This window comes from Phocoena phocoena, chromosome 10 (assembly GCF_963924675.1).
Source record: "Phocoena phocoena chromosome 10, mPhoPho1.1, whole genome shotgun sequence".
Taxonomy (NCBI): domain Eukaryota; kingdom Metazoa; phylum Chordata; class Mammalia; order Artiodactyla; family Phocoenidae; genus Phocoena; species Phocoena phocoena.
Genome location: NC_089228.1, coordinates 27,427,064 through 27,444,836, shown reverse-complemented (window position 1 = coordinate 27,444,836; position 17,773 = coordinate 27,427,064). Strand labels below are relative to the sequence as shown.

Sequence of the window (17,773 nt, the reverse complement as noted above, 5' to 3'; positions counted from 1 at the left end):
AATCCCTTTGGCAGTCTTTAGGCGAATTAGATAATTTCCAGTTCATCTTATCATCATAATAGCTCTTTGAGGTATGTAGTTTTATTATTCCCACTTTTCAGATACGGAAATTAAGCCTTAGATAGATTACTTTTTTCAGGATCACATCCAGGCCTACACTTAATCTGTGTATTTGGTTAAATTTAGAAGCCTTGTTCGTCATTATGGCTTTAATATCTGTTCAAAGGGCCCTAATTCCACTTCCTTGGGCAAAACGCACTACAACCCAAGACAGTTACAGACTTCTTTTGTATAGACTAAACCCCGTTGCTAATCTGTTTCCCCTCATGCTGAGCTTTAAAAATAAAAATGTACTTGGCAATAAGCTATATTGAAACTTGAAAGGGTGATAAGTCTTATTGGACCGTTGGCTCATTTCTAATGCAACAATGTAAGAGTAAACAAAACCTTCTTTGTTTTCAACATTATTCAGAATTATTTCTGACTTCACTAGTACTGTCTAAGCATTTTCAGGAAAATGCCCATAGAAATGTATATATTACAGGCAAACTGTAATTTGCCATTTGAACTGATTAGAAAAAGGAGGGGGCGGGGCTCATCATAATCATTGTATTTCTCAGAGTCTCCAACCTAGGCAACGGTTCTCTTTTTCTTAGGCCTCCATAGTTTTCAGAGATAGAATTCAAGTATCAAGCTTGAATACTGTATTCGTTTCAGGTGTACAGCTAAGTGATCCAGTTATATTTTCTGATTATTTTCCATCATCGGTTGTTGCAAGACATTGAATATAGTTCCCTGTGCTATTCAGTAATTTGTTAGTGCTTATCTATTTTATGTATAGTAGTTTCTGTTACTGAATCTTTATTTTTAATCTTAAAAGTAGATGAACGTTTAAAGCTTACCTGATTCGAGGCTGAAAGACTTGAAATCGAACATTGACAGACTAACTTTCCTTTTACAAAGCACCTTGTACTTAGAGCCAATATGCCTATTTATGGGCCTGTCTGAGCCTTGGTGTTTTCATCTACAAAGCCAGAAGATAAAAATACCTCACTAGCATATTATGAAAACCAAGTAAGATAATGTTTACGGAAGTCCTCTGCAAAATGCTGGTCAACTGTAGAACTGTTAATAACATAATCCATAGAACAACAATTAGCACATCTTAGTCGCATAAGCCATTGTGAAATAACAAGTTAAAATTACTTGACCTAGATCCTGTCTCCTTTTTTACTCTGCCAGTTATATTACAGAGCATTTCTCAGCTAGGGATAATACATCCCCTACAGAGGGAGGTTTTTTGGTTGTCAGATATGACATAGGTGAGAGGTGCTAGGAAATAGTTATGAAGCGTATTTTACGATAGAATACAACCACCACTGAACTCAGCAGTATTAGACAGGACTAATCTAATTGGGCTAATCATTCTATGAACCCAATTTAAAAACTGATTTGAGAGGTATGGCAAATGGCAAAGAAAGAAATCGTTTGGCAAGAAAATTCGAAAATAAATGGTTGACAGCACTGTAGAGGAATTTTTGTCCTTCTTTTTTTTTTGGTCCCCATAGGCTGAAGATGAGTTTGTATACTGGCCAAGTCGAGAAGAATCCATGAACTGTGAGGCCTTTACCGTCACCCTTATCAGCAAAGACAGGCTGTGCCTCTCTAACGAAGAACAAATTATCATCCATGACTTTATCCTTGAAGCTACCCAGGTAACCTCAACCTCAGTTCCTCAGTAACAGCCACAGCCACAGCTGGGCCCTGGATCACCCTTCCAAGTAATAATGGAGTAATTTACCACCCTTAAGACGGGCCCAGGCAGGCATTTGAGTATGACTTAAGTATGTTCGCTTCCTTTTTTGCTTCCTTCAAAGATTTGCTTTTTCCAGCTGGAAAGATGACATGTAGCAGTTCCTCTGATTGAGCATGCATACAAATAGGCCTGTTGACCTAATTATAAAAACAATATACTAGAGCTCAGTATTTTCTTTGCCGTCAGAAATGTGAGCCTTACAATATGTTGCAGAGATGATAATATTAAGACTTTTTTTTTTAAGTAAACAACATTTTGATGCATAATTAACTACCTTCCTGTGGGGTTGGTAAGAGGGGAGCTGTCTTATATTAGTAATTTAAATAAAGATGTCCTCACCCTTTCCTGGGTTTTTTTTTCTTTATTTTTATAGAGTAGGATATAAAGCCTCTTATAATTCGTTGTCCCTTACAATTTTTCCCTGAACAGGATTCTATTTCACTATCATAACCTCATTTGTTCATGTCAAGCAGACCTCCCTGGTATTTTTCTCCTTACAGCAGTTTGGTTAATCGGGCATTCTTCAACCATCTATAGTATACACTTCCTCAGGAGCAAGTACGAGTCATTAGATTATAGATAGGATGAAATGAAGGATGGGCCGTGACTCGTGTTGTATTGGTTGTAGGATGACTATGTCCTAGAAGTTCGGCACTTCCAGTGTCCCAAATGGCCTAACCCGGATGCCCCCATAAGCAGTACTTTTGAACTTATCAACGTCATCAAGGAAGAGGCCTTAACAAGGGACGGCCCCACCATTGTTCATGATGAGTATGTACCTGTTTTTTAATTGTCTTGTTGCACTGTGGTAGTAGGGGGAAGGAAAGACAGATTTTAAAAACGTACTCCCTCTCTCTCAGCTTGTGACAATTCCAGCTTATTTCTCATGTGTCCATGTGCAAGGTGTGGTGGTTCTCTTTGGGTTTTAATTTGTCAAAGGCTTCAGGCTCTCCGAGTGTAGGTTCTAGAGAGGTGAAAGTACTGTATCTCAGCCTACCAAAATACATCTGCATGCTTTCGGAGGTTTTCTGTTTCAAAAATGCAAATTAAACAATAACTTACAACATGTCTACATTTCTATTAGTTTATATGTAATACTTTATATTAATTAGTTGTTTTTAAATCCTTACACTGATTTCCAGCAAACACTTACTAGTGTAGACATGAAATGTAATGAAAAAGGTACTATTATAATATGTATAGTTTACAATGCGTTTTGAAGTTTACAGTACTGTCTCTGGGAGTTTAAAGTAAAGGTAAAGCATATGAATTGCAAAGAGAACAAATAACTTGGTTCCTGGCTCTGAGCTTCTAAGTGTCCGAACAGAGTTCAAACCCAGCCCACTTTCCCTTTAATGAGAAGGAAGGGGGTCACAGATACACCTTATGGTATACGAATACCTGGAGTCAAACTTCATAGATGGACTCGACCTGCAAATCAGTTGCAGATTGCTGTGAATCTCACAGACCTTTAGCCAGTGGCACCAATTAGACGTCCTCGTCTCTCGTTCTAAGGTAGTTAGTTATCTCCCTTGGTCAGCAATGTGTCAGGGCATCCATTATGTTCATTAAGTTACCATCTACTCTGCTAGAATAGAGAGTAGTAAATTTCGAAGTAAAAGCTCATTAAGTCTTATCTTTGAACTAATGCTGTCACAGGAAGTGAACAAAGACTTTCGGCTGAGGTCAGCACCTTCACCTCAAATCCATGGTACTCTCCTATTTGAAGCCAGCCATACGTTTGGCTCCTTCCAAAGAGTTTGATGGTCTTTTTAAAATAGTGACTATTTCAAAATGTTGACCTCTTAATTAGAAGAATTAGGATTAGTTAAGTAGCCTGAGTAAGTAAGATCCCTGGAAATGTGACAACCAGCAGTAGTGTTTAAATAACACAGTCAACCTCAGAATAACTGGGTAGGTACCACGAGTCTACGGAACTTTAGGATATGCAGTTATAGCACAAAGTTAGGGCTGCTTCTAGAGTTTTTTTCCCCCACTAATCTGGGCAGCTTTTCATATACCTTCTGGATTTTACTAGCTTTTATCAATTCAGACCAAATTCTAATGTTGCTGCCCAGCTCCATGACGGATTTTGCTGTTCTGATAGTACTCCAGGGATCCGTCCTGAAGTCAGTAATGCAGCTAATGTTATATTTCATGGTAAGAGAAGACGGAAAGGAGAAAAAACAAAAAACAAAAACCAACAACAACTAGTTAAACAATTTAAACAGAACTGTTTGTTTCATTGATCTGTATTCAGCTTTGGGGTATATTGTCTCATTGAGTGATTTTTATTTTGTGCTACATGCTGACTGTGTCACCTCTGGAATTAATCAAATGTAGCTTGTTCTTAGGCCTAAGCAAGAAAAGAGCAAATTCATCCTACACTAGCGGCTCTTCACGTATCATATAGGGGAGCTGGATTAAAAGCCACCTAAAGATATGCATTTGTTCATTTATCCACCATCTTTAAGAGAGAAGTGATTCCATTAAAATTATTTTTCTACATTACTCAAGCACATCTGAAGTTTTTTAATAGTTGTTTCCTGTAGTACAACACTGAATGCCAGTTACCTTTCAGTTTCCATCTTTCTTACCTACTTTTTGAACCTCTAAATATTCCTTCCCGATGGCCTACAAACACACACCTCAAATCTAGCATGTATAAAAAGCAAACTTGCCTTCCCAGCCTGCTCCCATCCACTTAGTTGTACAAACCAGAAACATTATCAGAGTCCTTTTCTGTGCCCCCTCACCTCCAGTTATCATTGGCCACCAAGTCTTGTTGATGCCTTCTCAGTACACTTCCCAAATTCTTTTACAAGCTGGTTGAAGCTTTACTTCTTCAGCTATCATCCCAGTCCTCCACTGATTTACTTCCTGCAGCCCACCTTAGCCCTGCAAATACTATTCTGTCTAAGTGCCCTTTTATTCAACACACACTTCAAAAGTCACTCTCTTCGAACTGTTTCTAACTCAAACCAGAGGGGATCATCCATAAACATCGCGTCTTTACCAATGCCGTTCCTGTTTATCACATCATATTGTAACTACTTGCTTACATGACTGTCACCCCCACATTGCTGCGACCAGCAGTGCTAACTTATTCATCCCATTCTCCATAGAGTGACACACAGTGGGTGGTGGATAAAGATCAGTATGAATTGGTACCGTGCTTTCAAGTTAGGATGACTCACCCATTATTCAGGATATGTGCCTGTATATGAACTTGCCTCAGACAGCCTTGCTTTTTGTTTTGGTTATTGGTATTTTCCCTGCTTACATTCATCTGTGAACTATAAAACCAGTTGATCGACACAAAGTTTAAGTTCTGTCAAAGGTAGCAGTGGGCAGGCTCGGAAAGAAGGCCTGAGTGCTCCCACTGAAAGTCAAAGAGTTGAGTTGAACTTCTAGTGCACAAACTCTGTGATGTCGATCTGGTCTTCACAGCTGTGTGCCAGGTCGATGAAGTTTCTGGGTAAAATGATCTAAACGTAAACTTCCTCAACAGAAAGTAAACTGTGTTTGAGCACAGGCACAGCTTAAAGGCAAACTGCTTTATTCACGGCATCCTGTATTTGTCTGCTCAGGACAATTCTATCCAGAGGCTGATCTGTATCACTACTGTCAAATTTTAAACACAGAGCCTACAGCTGAGTTCAAAACACAGCGTGGTTCTTATACAGTTTTGTGAGACACTAGTAGATTAGACCTTCACTTGCAGAATGAAGGCTAGTTTCCTGTGCAAATACTGTGGACCTATATCTGTCACCCCGTTGGAGGCCATCATGGGCTAATTTCATTTAACAGTTTTCAGAGTGGGATCTCAGGGTCCCTGGTTGGGAAGGAGGTCTCCAAGGCCCTTCCAAGAGATCCAAGAGGACACAACTGTTTTCATAATACAAAGATACAGGTTGCCTTGTTCACTTGTATTCTGTCTTGAGTGTACAGTGGAGTTTTCCAGAGCTGCGTGACCCAGGAGGACATCCCCACTCTGACAGCTAATGGAATGCGTGCTTGCACGGTTTTGTCTTTTAACACTTTCTCAGTTCTAACATCTGATACAGTAATTATTGACAGATAAAGCCCAAATAAGCAAAAGCTCTTTGGGGGGGTCTTCAATAAATGTTAGTTTCAATTTTGTCCTGAGACGGTCCAGAGGAAAGGCTGAAATATATGGACTGCGTTCTGTACCAACTGCTGCAGAGATACCTTCAAATCACAACTAATTGAGTCCTTCATTTAATCCTCAAAATCACCCCACTAGGGGGGTAACTTTAGGATCCCCGCTTCATGCATGAGGAAATGGGGGCTGCGTGTATAGGTATTAGGCCCTGTGTACACACATATCCAGTTACTAAGTGTCAGAGCCAGTCCCAGCTACATAATGTATCTAAGTGTCAGAGCCAGTCCCAGCTACATAATGTATCTGGGGTCCAAAGCAAAATGAAAATGTAGGAACCCTTGCTCAAAAATTATTAACAAAGATTTTCCAATTAAAGAAACAATCCCATTTACCAGCACATCAAAAAGAATAAAATACCTAGGAATAAACCTACCTAAGGAGGTAAAAGACCTGTACAGAAAACTGTAAGACACTGATGAAAGAAATCAAAGATGACACAAAGAGATGGAGAGCTATATACCACGTTCTTGGACTGGAAGAATCAGTATTGTCAAAATGACTATACGACCCAAAGCAATGTACAGATAAGTGCAATCCCTATCAAATTACCAACGGCATTTTTCACAAAACTAGAACAAATAATCTTAAAACTTGTATGGAGACACAGGAGACCCCAAATAGCCAAAGCAATCTTAAGAAAGAAAAACGGAGCTGGAGGAAGCAGGGTCCCTGACTTCAGACTATACTACAATGCAACAGTAATCGAGACAATACGGTACTGGCACTGAAACAGAAATATCGATCAATGGAACAGGATAGAAAGCCCAGAGATAAACCCACGCACCTATGGTCAACTAATCTATGACAGAGGTGGCAAGGATATAAAATGGAGAAAAGACAGTCTCTTCAGTAAGTGGTGCTGGGAAAACTGGACAGCTACATGTAAAAGAATGAAATTAGAACACTCCCTAACACCATACACAAAAATAAACTCCAAATGGATTGAAGACCTAAATGTAAGGCCGGATACTATAAATCTCTTAAAGGAAAACATAGGCAACACACTCTCTGACATAAATCACAGCAAGATCTTTTTTGATCCACCTCCTAGAGTAATGGAAATGAAAACAAAAATAAACACACGAGACCTAATGAAACTTAAAAGCTTTTGCACAGCAAAGGAAACCATAAGCAAAACGAAAAGACTACCCTCAGAATGGGAGAAAATATTTGCAAATTAAGCACCTGACAGTGGATTAATCTCCAAGATATACAAGCAGCTCATGCAACTCAATATCAAAAAAGCACACAACCCAATCCAAAAATGGGCAAAAGACCCAAATAGACATCTCTCCAAAGAAGATATACGGATTGCCAACAAACACATGAAAGGATGCTCAACATCACTAATCGTTAGAGAAATGCAAATCAAAACTACAATGAGGTACCACCTCACACCGGTCAGAATGGCCATCAGAAAGTCTACAGATGATAAGTGCTGGAGAGCGTGTGGAGAAAAGGGAACCCTCTGCACTGTTGGTGGGAATGTAAATTGGTGCCACCGTTATGGAGAACAGTATGGAGGTTCCTTAAGAAACTAAAAATAGAGCTACCATAGGATCCAGCAATCCCACTCCTGGGCGTATATGTCCAGAGAAAACCATGGTTCAAACGGAAACATGCACCCCAGTGTTCACTGCAGCACTGTTGACAATAGCCACAACATGGAAGCAACCTAAACGTCAACAGATGAATGGATCAAGAAGATCTGGTACATATATACAATGGAATATACTCATCCACTAAAAAGAAGGAAATAATGCCATTTGCAGCAACGTGGATGGACCTGGAGATGACCATACTAAGTGAACTAAGTCAGAGAGAGAAAGACAAATATCATATGATATCGCTTCTATGCAGAATCTAAAAAAAAGATACAAATTAACTTATTTACAAAACAGAAACAGACTCAGACTTTGAAAACAAACTTATAGTTACCTAAGGGTAAAGGTGGGGGGGAGGGATAAATTGGAATTAAAATATACACATTACAATATATAAAATAGATAACCAACAAGGACTTACTGTATAGCACAGGGAACTATACCTAATATTCCGTAAGAACCTAAATGGGAAAAGAATTTGGAAAAGAACATATACATGTATATGTATAACTGAATCACTTGACGGCACCCCCTGAAACTAACACAACGCTGTAAATTAACTATACTCCAATATAAAATAAAAATTAAAAAAGTTTTTTTCCAGATGGCAACACCAGAGCGTTAAACTAAGAAGTTTAGTTTACGCAGGACCCTCCTAAGTAGGGGACCCATCAAAGCACAAGGCCCAACACAGCAGCACAGGGGGCAAGCCAGGAAGCTGGCACTGGCTATAGTTAAATCCAGATCTGTCTAATCCCACTGGTTAACACTGCCTCCCACTGGTTTTCATAGTAAGCACCCCTGTCCCTTGTGTCTTCGGACTGTGTTTTGTTTTCTGTACTTTCGCATTCACTTCCAAAGTTTTAATTTCTTAAAGTTCTGTGGTTTTGTGCTGCCATTATTCCCCAGGATTAATGGATACTGAAGCTTTAGCTCTCTTTTCCTTCCTGCCGTAATGATTTTGAAGGGAAGCTTCACTTCCTTCATAGTGACAGGGTTGGTTATGATTTTTTTTTTTTTTTTTTTTTTTACGGTATGCGGGCCTCTCACTGTTGTGGCCTCTCCCGTTGCGGAGCACAGGCTCGGGACGCGCAGGCTCAGCGGCCATGGCTCACGGACCCAGCCGCTCCGCAGCATGTGGGATCTTCCCGGACAGGGGCACGAACCCGTGTCCCCTGCATCGACAGGCGGACTCTCAACCACTGCACCACCAGGGAAGCCCGGTTATGATTTTTAAAACAACATCGTAAGAGCAAAACAACAATAACTGTAATTAATATGAAGCAGTAAAAAGTGTAATTAAATGGCCATAAGTATTATACACACTGATGATGCAAGGAACCCCAGCGTGTCTTAAAATGAATATAGACAGAGCCACCTGAAAACATTACTGAATGTCGGGAACTTAAAGCACTTTCATTTCTTTGAGGCACAGACAGGGGAAGAAGAAAATACATTTTAACAGCATAGCACTAGTTAAAGAAGTATTGCTCTCAATGGGGCCCTTTGAGAAAGTGGCAAACAAACTATCAAAACCAGTGAATTTATACAGTATTCTTGTTTTAGCTAAGTTATAAGCCAGATACAGAAGTTCTAACATCGGTCTAAGGGTGTGATCCATGGAGAGAGAAAAAAGATGAAAGAGGAAGAAATTAATAGCTGAAAAAAAAAATAATGGCTGAGATTCTCTAAGAACTGAATAAAGGGATGAGTTCTTAAAACGAATTATCAGGATACAATGAACAATAACATTCAGAGAGAAGATCTGAATACCATAATTAACAAGGCTGATCTAATAGTGACATATAAAAAGTATGTGCCCCATCGACAGATGAATGGGGTAAAGAAGATGTGCTACATATATACAATGGAATATTACTCAGCTATAAGAAAGAATGAAATAATGCCATTTGCAGTAACATGGATAGACCTAGAGATTATCATACTAAGTCAGTCAGACAGAGAAAGACAAATACCATATGATAATCACTTATGTGGAATCTAAGATATGGCACAAATGCACCTATCTACAAAACAGAAACAGACTCACAGACACAGAGATCGGACTTGTGGTTGCCAGGGGGAAGAGGGGGAAGGAGAGGGATGGACTGGGAGTTTGGGGTTGGTACATGCAAACAATTATATACAGAATGGATTCACAACAAGTGCCTACTGTACAGCACAGGGACCTACATCCAGTCTCCTGGGATAAGTCATAATGGAAAAGAATATATATTTTTTAATGTATTTATACATGTGTGTAACTGAGTCACTTTGCTGTACCGCAGAGACTGGCACAACACTGTAAATCAACTAAACTTCAATAAAATAAACAGAATTTAGAAATAAACATTTCTAAAATTAAATACATAAATAAATACATATTAAAAGTATGTACCCAAGAGAGACCACATAGTCTCTTCAAACACAAATAGTTTATTTATAATTACTGATCATAAATGGAACTTTCATATATTCCAAAAAACTGATATCATACAAGGCCACGTTCATTAATTATAATGCATTAAATTAGAAACCAACAATGAAATGAGACCCCAAATTCTTATACCCAGACACTGAAGTCCTTATGGCTAGAATTAGAGATAATTGATGGTTTAAAGAGGTAATGAAAACAGAAATTACGGACTCCTAAAACTAAATGATAATGAAGGCACTGCATTTCAAAACCTGATAGGATATATACTCAGAGAAAACAATGTAGAGCCTAAGCCTCATTTATTGGAGAAAAATTTTTAAATAAGCTTTCAACTTGAGAAGCCAGAAAAAAACCAAATGAATCCACAAAAAGTACAAGGAATTAAAAGAAAAGCAAACAGTAATGAAATGGGGGCAAGGAGGAGATAGACTTCATTGCTTAAATTTTACTAACAAGAGACACAACTTTGGAAATTGGTGAAAAAAAGAAGGTATAATTTATCATTGGGAAGAAAAAAATATCTACCATTTATCTGTAGTTCTCAAATGTTTTAAAAATTGTTAATTTACATAGGTGTGATAAAACCTTATCTTTTAGAGTTTTATGCTAAATTATTAATGAATAAAATCCCGGGGGTTTGCTTCAAAATACATGGGGAGGAAATTGACATGAAACGACACCAGCTATGAGCTGATGATTGTTTCAGTTTAGTGATGGTGCAGTGAGGGTTACTATGCCCTGTATACATTTGATATTTTCTTTGATAAAAGGTTAAGAACAAGAAGTATATTAAAGGAAATGAAATAAACATTTAAAACTATTTATAACTCTATACCAATAAATTTTTAAGCCTATCTAATCATAGTAAATGCTATTTAGTGAACACAATGTACCAGTCAGTCTCTGTTCTGAGCCATTGACATGTATCAGCTCAAATATAAGCTCTAGTCTCCCAAACTATGAGACCTTGGCCAGTTGCTTCCCCTGGATGTGCCTTGTTTCTTCAACCTCAAAATGGGGATACTAATAGTACCTGTAGTACTGGGTTATTCTGACAATTAAGTTAACACATGTAAAGTACTTATAAGAGAGCCTGGCACAGAGTTTTCAACCCGTTAAGGCCCACTAAGTTTTGACCAGTCTACATTTGAACAACAGCACACAGAGAGTGTGTGTTAATCAATGTAACCTTGATTAAGAAGACAAACAAGGCTAGCATCAGAATGGAACAGTATAAGCCAATGTTACTTACTTGAATATGGGTACAAAGGTCTAAAAAAAGTACTGTCAGAAACCCAGTGTGTCTAAGAAAAGTACTGTCAAAAACCCAGTGTGTTATAGTAAAAGAATTATATACGTCATGAAAAAGATTTATCTTAGGAATATAGAGCTGCTTAAATGGTACCAAAAATTGCTCTCAGTGAATTCAGAACATTATTAAAGGAATTTTTTAAAATCAATAGATATTCAGAAACATACAATAAAATAACAGCCATTCATAATCCCCCTCCCCAAAAGAAAACACTCTTAGCAAACGAAAAGTCAAAAGCATTCTCTTTAACTTGATAAAGGTTACTTCCCAGAAGCCTATAGCAAATATTTTTATTTAATATTAAAAAATTAGAAGCTTTACCATTAAAGAACACAATAAGACACCTCTTCACAATGTCAGAATACAAAACTATTGTATCCTAGCCAATACAGTAAAAGCAGAAGATGTAAGAAGTATAAAAGAAAGGGACAAGTGGCATTGCTAGCAGATAAAGATGTATCCAACTTCCTAGAGAATGCACAGATTATTAGAACTTAAAAAGAGTTCTGCATGGCTGGATACAAGTTCACCACGTGAAAATCAGTAACTTTCCTATATATCAACTGAAACCAAATTACTGTCGCAAAAAGAGGCCATTCTTCGGAGTAACAGAAACTACCTAGGATTTACCCTAAAATGAAATTGGCAAAAGACTACGTAGAAAACCGTAAAATCTAACTGAAAACTATAAAAGACCTGAATAAATGGAGAAAAGACATCGTGTTCATGAACAGAAAAACTCAGAGATGTTAATTTCCTCAGCTTTATCTGTATATTCTGTGCAGCCTAACCAAAATCCCAACAAAACTTTCTGTGTTCCTTGACAGCCCAGTATCAATCAACATGAAACAGGATGGGATGCGGTAGAAGCGTAGAGGCACATGGAAGCGAGTGTACAAGTGAAAAATGAAAATATGTATGTTTGAAGCACTAAAAGTGAAACAATAAATACAGAGGCAGTCAAGACTATTGTGCAAACTTGCTTTATCAGGTATCAAGAGTTACTAAAAACCTATGGGAATTTAAACGAATGTGGGGAAATACAGTATAAAAAAAACAGACAAGCAGATGAAAGGGCCAAAATAGAGAGTTCAGAAATAGGCCTGCATATGTGAGAATTTAGACGATTAAAAAGGCAGCTCAAATCAATGAGGAAACATGAGACAATTCAATAAAAAATGCTGGCACAGAGGGAGCAAAGACTGCTGCCATGTCCTGCATGTCCTGCCCGCTGCAGTCTGCTGCATACAGTGGCGTGTCGCTCCAGGACCTTGCTTCAGACATGTAAGCTCCCCCCATCCATTAAACCATCGGTGTCTCTGTTGCTGACTCGGGCTCTCTCTTTGATCTTGAGGCCGGGCAAGTACAGGGCCTGCAGGCCTGTAGCGTGCAGCCCAAAACCGTACACTCAGGTAATGTGTCAGTGTAGCAGGCGTCAAGCCCACACGTGGAAAGTGAAAGAAAGAGTATGTGTGAGATGGAAAAGATTCAGAAAAGGCTGAACATGTTTATGGAGCATAGAAGACTAGACATCTAGGTATAGTTGGATTGCCAGATATATTAGGAGGTTACTGAGTTTTGTGATTCTATATTTAGATGAGGATCAGTATTCTAATCATGTGCTTCATCTGAAGCAGCCACTGAATAGGGAACAATTTTGAGTCCCTGGGATTGGTGTCTCGATCAGGAGATACAGTAAGAGGTCAGCCAGACTTAGGAATCATTTGTCTTAATAAATATAGGTTTAAATAAGTAAATGGGGATGAAATTAGCCTAGGCAGTAGGAATGAGGAATGTTAGGGGCTGATGGTTGGAAAGTGGGGAATGGAATACTGGATTCCCATGTGGTAGGAGAGCTTGTACATGGGGAGTGATCCTGTGAATGAGCTGGAAGGAGACAATGTTGTGGTTTCTGGATGTGGTCTCTGATAATTGATTTTATAGGTCACATTCATGGTGAAAGCTAAGTGTGGTTTGTATCCCTAAAGATGACCATTTTTGTAAATGTTAGGTTGGAAAACAAAGCAAAATTTGCACTATAGTTGTGGCATTGTCTAACCATGGAATTTTGTGCTATTATTCCTTCTGAAACTCTGTTCACATTATTTGTTAAATAAACCAAATCAGCACATTTTAAAATGGGTATTAATAAAGCAAATAAATACATGTTTAAAAAATGCTGGCACAAGTGGTTATCCTTTGGAAAAATAACTAAATTCAGACCCCTACCTTACATCAAAACAAGAATAAGATTCCAATGAATTAGACAATTACATGTAAAAAAAAAAAAGTAGAAAAATATAGGAGAATATTTTTGAAATACTAGGGTAAAGAAAGCATTAACAAGATTCCAAAAAAGCTAAAGATTGATAAATTTGATTATATCTAAACTACATTTCAGCATTAACAGAAACAACCACAAACAATGCTAAGAGAAAGTAGAGACTGAAAAAACTACTTGCAACCCGTACTGCAGATGATATAAAAGAGACATACCCAATAGAAAAATGGCCAAAGTATATTAATAGGCAGTTTCAGAAGAGGAAATACAGATGGGTCAGTAAACATAGAAAGATATTCAACTCCCCTGGCAACCAAGGAAATGCAAATTAAACCAACAGCAAGATTCAAGTTTTCACACATCAGACTGGCAAAAGCCAAACTTTAAAATGATGAGGAGAAACTAGTATTCTCTGGCTGGGAGGAGTATGGACAGGTAACAACACGTGGGAGAGAAATACCGCAGTGTCTTTAAAACTAAACGGGCATACCTGTGACCTAGCTCTTCTCCTCACGGTAAGGTGCTACTCTGTACTACTCTGCTATGTGCACAAGGCACAAACGAGCTAAATGTCCATCCATGGGGAAGTGAGGACATCCGGTATGCATGCAGCAGACGAAATAATGAGCCGGATCGACATGTACTGATACCCTTAAATCTAGGAAGGCTGTACCTAAGTGCATAACAGTTTTTCCCTTAGATTACCTCTGAAATTGGGGTGGTGGTTAGGGAGATGTTGGCTTTATTTGCATTACAGAAGTAAAAACATGTGTACTGTTTTAATTTCGTGTAAGAATTTAGAAACAATATTTAATAGTTATTAACAGAACAGTGGACACAGGGCATCTAAATTCTAGTCTCATTTCTGCCACCAACCAGCAACACCTCCTTGAACAATTCATTTAATCCATCTGTTTTCTCATCATTAATATGGAAACTATGTGCCACACAGGTTCCTGTAAAAACTGAAGATGCCAACCTGGCCTGATGAAAAAGTCTGCTACCCTTCTAAGCCTTTTTTGGGCCTGTGTGTGAAGCAAAGAGAACCATATTTTTCCAAGAATTTTATAGAAGGTGCTCATACTTGGAAACTTCCCCTTCAGTGCCAAAACTAATTACTAAATATGAAACTCATTTTGGAAATTCTCTGACTGCATTTTGAGCCACATATTTCCATTTTTATTCATATTCTGGAAGTTCAATTTAGCCCTTCGGGATTGTTAAAAAAATGTTTTCCAGAGCCTTTCACCACTTTGTACTTGTCTCATAGCCTCTAGTTAAAATTCTCGTATTATTTTTCCTACTATATCACCCAGCTTGTCCCCGACATCAGATCTTCTTACAGCCCTCCCAAGTCTAATTTTGAACTTCTAACTTCATACTAGACATCAAGCTAAACATCTGGTAAGCCTGTCTTGAGAGATGTCACATTCAGAAACAAATGTCACCTTTATGCTAACCTCTAAATCTCTGCCCTCGTCCAGCATTTCACTCATTTTTGTGTTCTAGAGTAGATATCAATACAGTCTACCTAGCTTCTACGGAAATAGGTGATGGTAATTTTGTTCCAATATATTCTGTCCTTTAGTGAATCTGAAATAGCTTTTTTTTTGCCTCCCCAAGGTACGGTGCAGTTTCCGCAGGAATGCTGTGTGCCCTCACCACCCTGTCCCAGCAACTGGAGAATGAAAATGCTGTGGATGTGTTCCAGGTTGCAAAAATGATCAATCTGATGAGGCCTGGAGTATTCACAGACATTGTAAGTACTTTGCTCATTTGTGAAACTTGTACATCATTTGAAACTCAGCCTCACCCTTTAGAACAGTGGTTCTGATTGGGGGTGACTTTGCCCCCCAGGGAATGTTGGGCAATGTCTGGAGACCTTTTTTGGTTGTCACAACCAGAGACGGGGTTAAGTGAGTAGAGCCCAGGGAGGCTGCTAAACATCCTGCAACGCCTAAGACAGCCCTCCACAATAAAGAGTTAGCTGGCCCACATGTCCAAAGGGCTGAGGTTGAGAAACTCTGCTTTCTAGAATATAGTATCCTCTGATTATAAAATATGGATATCCTATTATCTTAGTGGACTTTCAACACCGAGAATTCATTCCAAGGTAACAGGGATCAAAAGGACATGAAGAAGGTGTAGGTCTTGCAAGAGATTATTTTTTAAGTGTCTGAACTAGCAGAGACATAATTCCTGTTTCTCTAGTATAGTTTTCACATTTACATTTTTAGTCAGTATTTCCACCTGAGATGAAATAAATGATTGAGCTGCTCTTTGGCTCAAAAAACTGTCTCCCTCTTGTTTTCCAGGAACAATACCAGTTTGTCTACAAAGCAATGCTCAGCTTGGTCAGCACTAAAGAAAACGGAAATGGTCCCATGACAGTGGACAAAAATGGTGCTGTTCTCATGGCAGATGAATCGGACCCTGCCGAGAGCATGGAATCTCTAGTGTGAGCAGAATCCTGAAAGGGCGCTTAATTTGTAAAACTTCTGAAGACTGAGAACTTTTTTGAGGCCTTTTTCTGCCAGACTCTACGTTATACAATAACCCGGTTACTTTTTTACACTGATAAAAAGTTTTGATATTTATTTTTTGCCATTTTATGTCTTAATGGTATCCTACTGAGCATTTGCACCTCTGTTCATTTCACACAGTGAAACGCGGTTTTACCTAGTTTGCACTATCTGATCAGTGTTACTGCCTATAATCTAATACTAAAGCAAACCCCGATGTGACATTCCGTGACAGCACACATGCTACTTTTTAATTCAGTACAGTGAAGGTCTTTGTTATGACAGTGAATCTTGGTTTTTTTAATCATTACTATTATTGTTGCTAAAGCAGTTGCATTCTACTAGCAGGCAATGCTGTACTTTTCCTCAGTTCTCCTCTTCTATTTTTTCAAGGCACCGTTCGATACTGTATGCCTTCTGCAGTTTAATGGAGTGGATGAGCACTGTTTTCTTTTAAAGAATAGCAGGTGTGGGGAAGCTACTCTGAAGGTCTATCAAACCTCATGGCCTTGAAACAGTTTCATTTATGATGGTGAAGATAGACAGCCATTAAGAAATTAGAAGGTTTGAGTTGTTTCATGTGAACATCACTTATTAGTTACAAAGTTATATTCATAGCTTAAAAAGAATGCCCAATTGTGTCAAAATAAAAGATATCTCTGTATTACAGTTTTCACAGTAGCTATGTGGACGGTGTGTGTTGTTTCCATTTTGACTCTCTGAAATAGCTACACCCCAAAATCAGGGCCATCTTTTACCAAAGAGAGATGGCAATATTTTATATAACTCCAGTTATGAATCCCTTTAGTGAATCGCCATTAATGCTTCATGGTTTATAAAAGCATACCTCATGGCAGGTGGAATAGTGAAAATCTTTGCAGGTGTGTAATTTTGAAACTAGTCCTCTAAAATATTCCTATTACTCCTATAGCAATCTAATAAAAACTACCTATATAGCTAACATTCTTACATTCTTTTCTTTCCTTTTTTTGCCAAATGTTTCATGATAAATCTCAGAATTACATGCATTCTTCTACTTAGGATTAAACTGAAAATACTGTATTAGCAAAAGTCTTTGGGGCTATCTAGATTCCCACACATGGATAAACCTGATTTGGAGAGAGAAAATTAGAATCTTGAGTGAAAGGTGATAGTGACATTTTCAAACAGTTTTTTAAAATAGGAGGCAGCTTTGTATGCTTTTGTGTAGTTTAGCCTCAAGAACAGATAAAAAGAGACTGCTCATCGTGACACAGAGCCCAAGGAAGTAATTTCTTGGAGCCATATTCACCCTGCTGTACATCATGGGAAAATTAGGAGCATTAATAAGAAATTTCAGTTCCGTTATTTAGAAAAATAGGCTACTTACTGAGATCTGTTTCTCCGACTGCACATTTGCTCTTGAGGGATGGCTTCTGTCAGAAGTGAAACCATCACCAGAACTGGGCCTATTAAGAAGAAAAGGGTTTTGGTTATTTTTTATGTCAATAAACTTCAACCAAAAGTCCATACTGGCTATTATCATACCATCTGGATAGGCATTAAAACATTCATGATAATCAGCCTTGAGATTCTGTTTATCTTGAGTTGGGTTTCTATGAAGTTTGTCAGAGTG

At 38.3% G+C, this 17,773-nt stretch overlaps 1 protein-coding gene across 2 annotated transcripts in view; it reads left to right on the top strand.

Annotated features, from left to right (window-relative positions):
• Positions 1–16,098, top strand: part of PTPRG (protein tyrosine phosphatase receptor type G) — a 727,666-nt gene extending 711,568 nt beyond the window's left edge. For both annotated transcript variants that reach the window (XM_065884517.1, XM_065884516.1), the window contains 4 exons: positions 1,569–1,715; positions 2,445–2,587; positions 15,260–15,395; positions 15,952–16,098. In XM_065884517.1, coding sequence (XP_065740589.1) covers positions 1,569–1,715; positions 2,445–2,587; positions 15,260–15,395; positions 15,952–16,098 — 573 coding nt within the window. The remainder of the gene's footprint in view (positions 1–1,568; positions 1,716–2,444; positions 2,588–15,259; positions 15,396–15,951) is intronic.
• Positions 16,099–17,773: the final 1,675 nt, after the last annotated feature.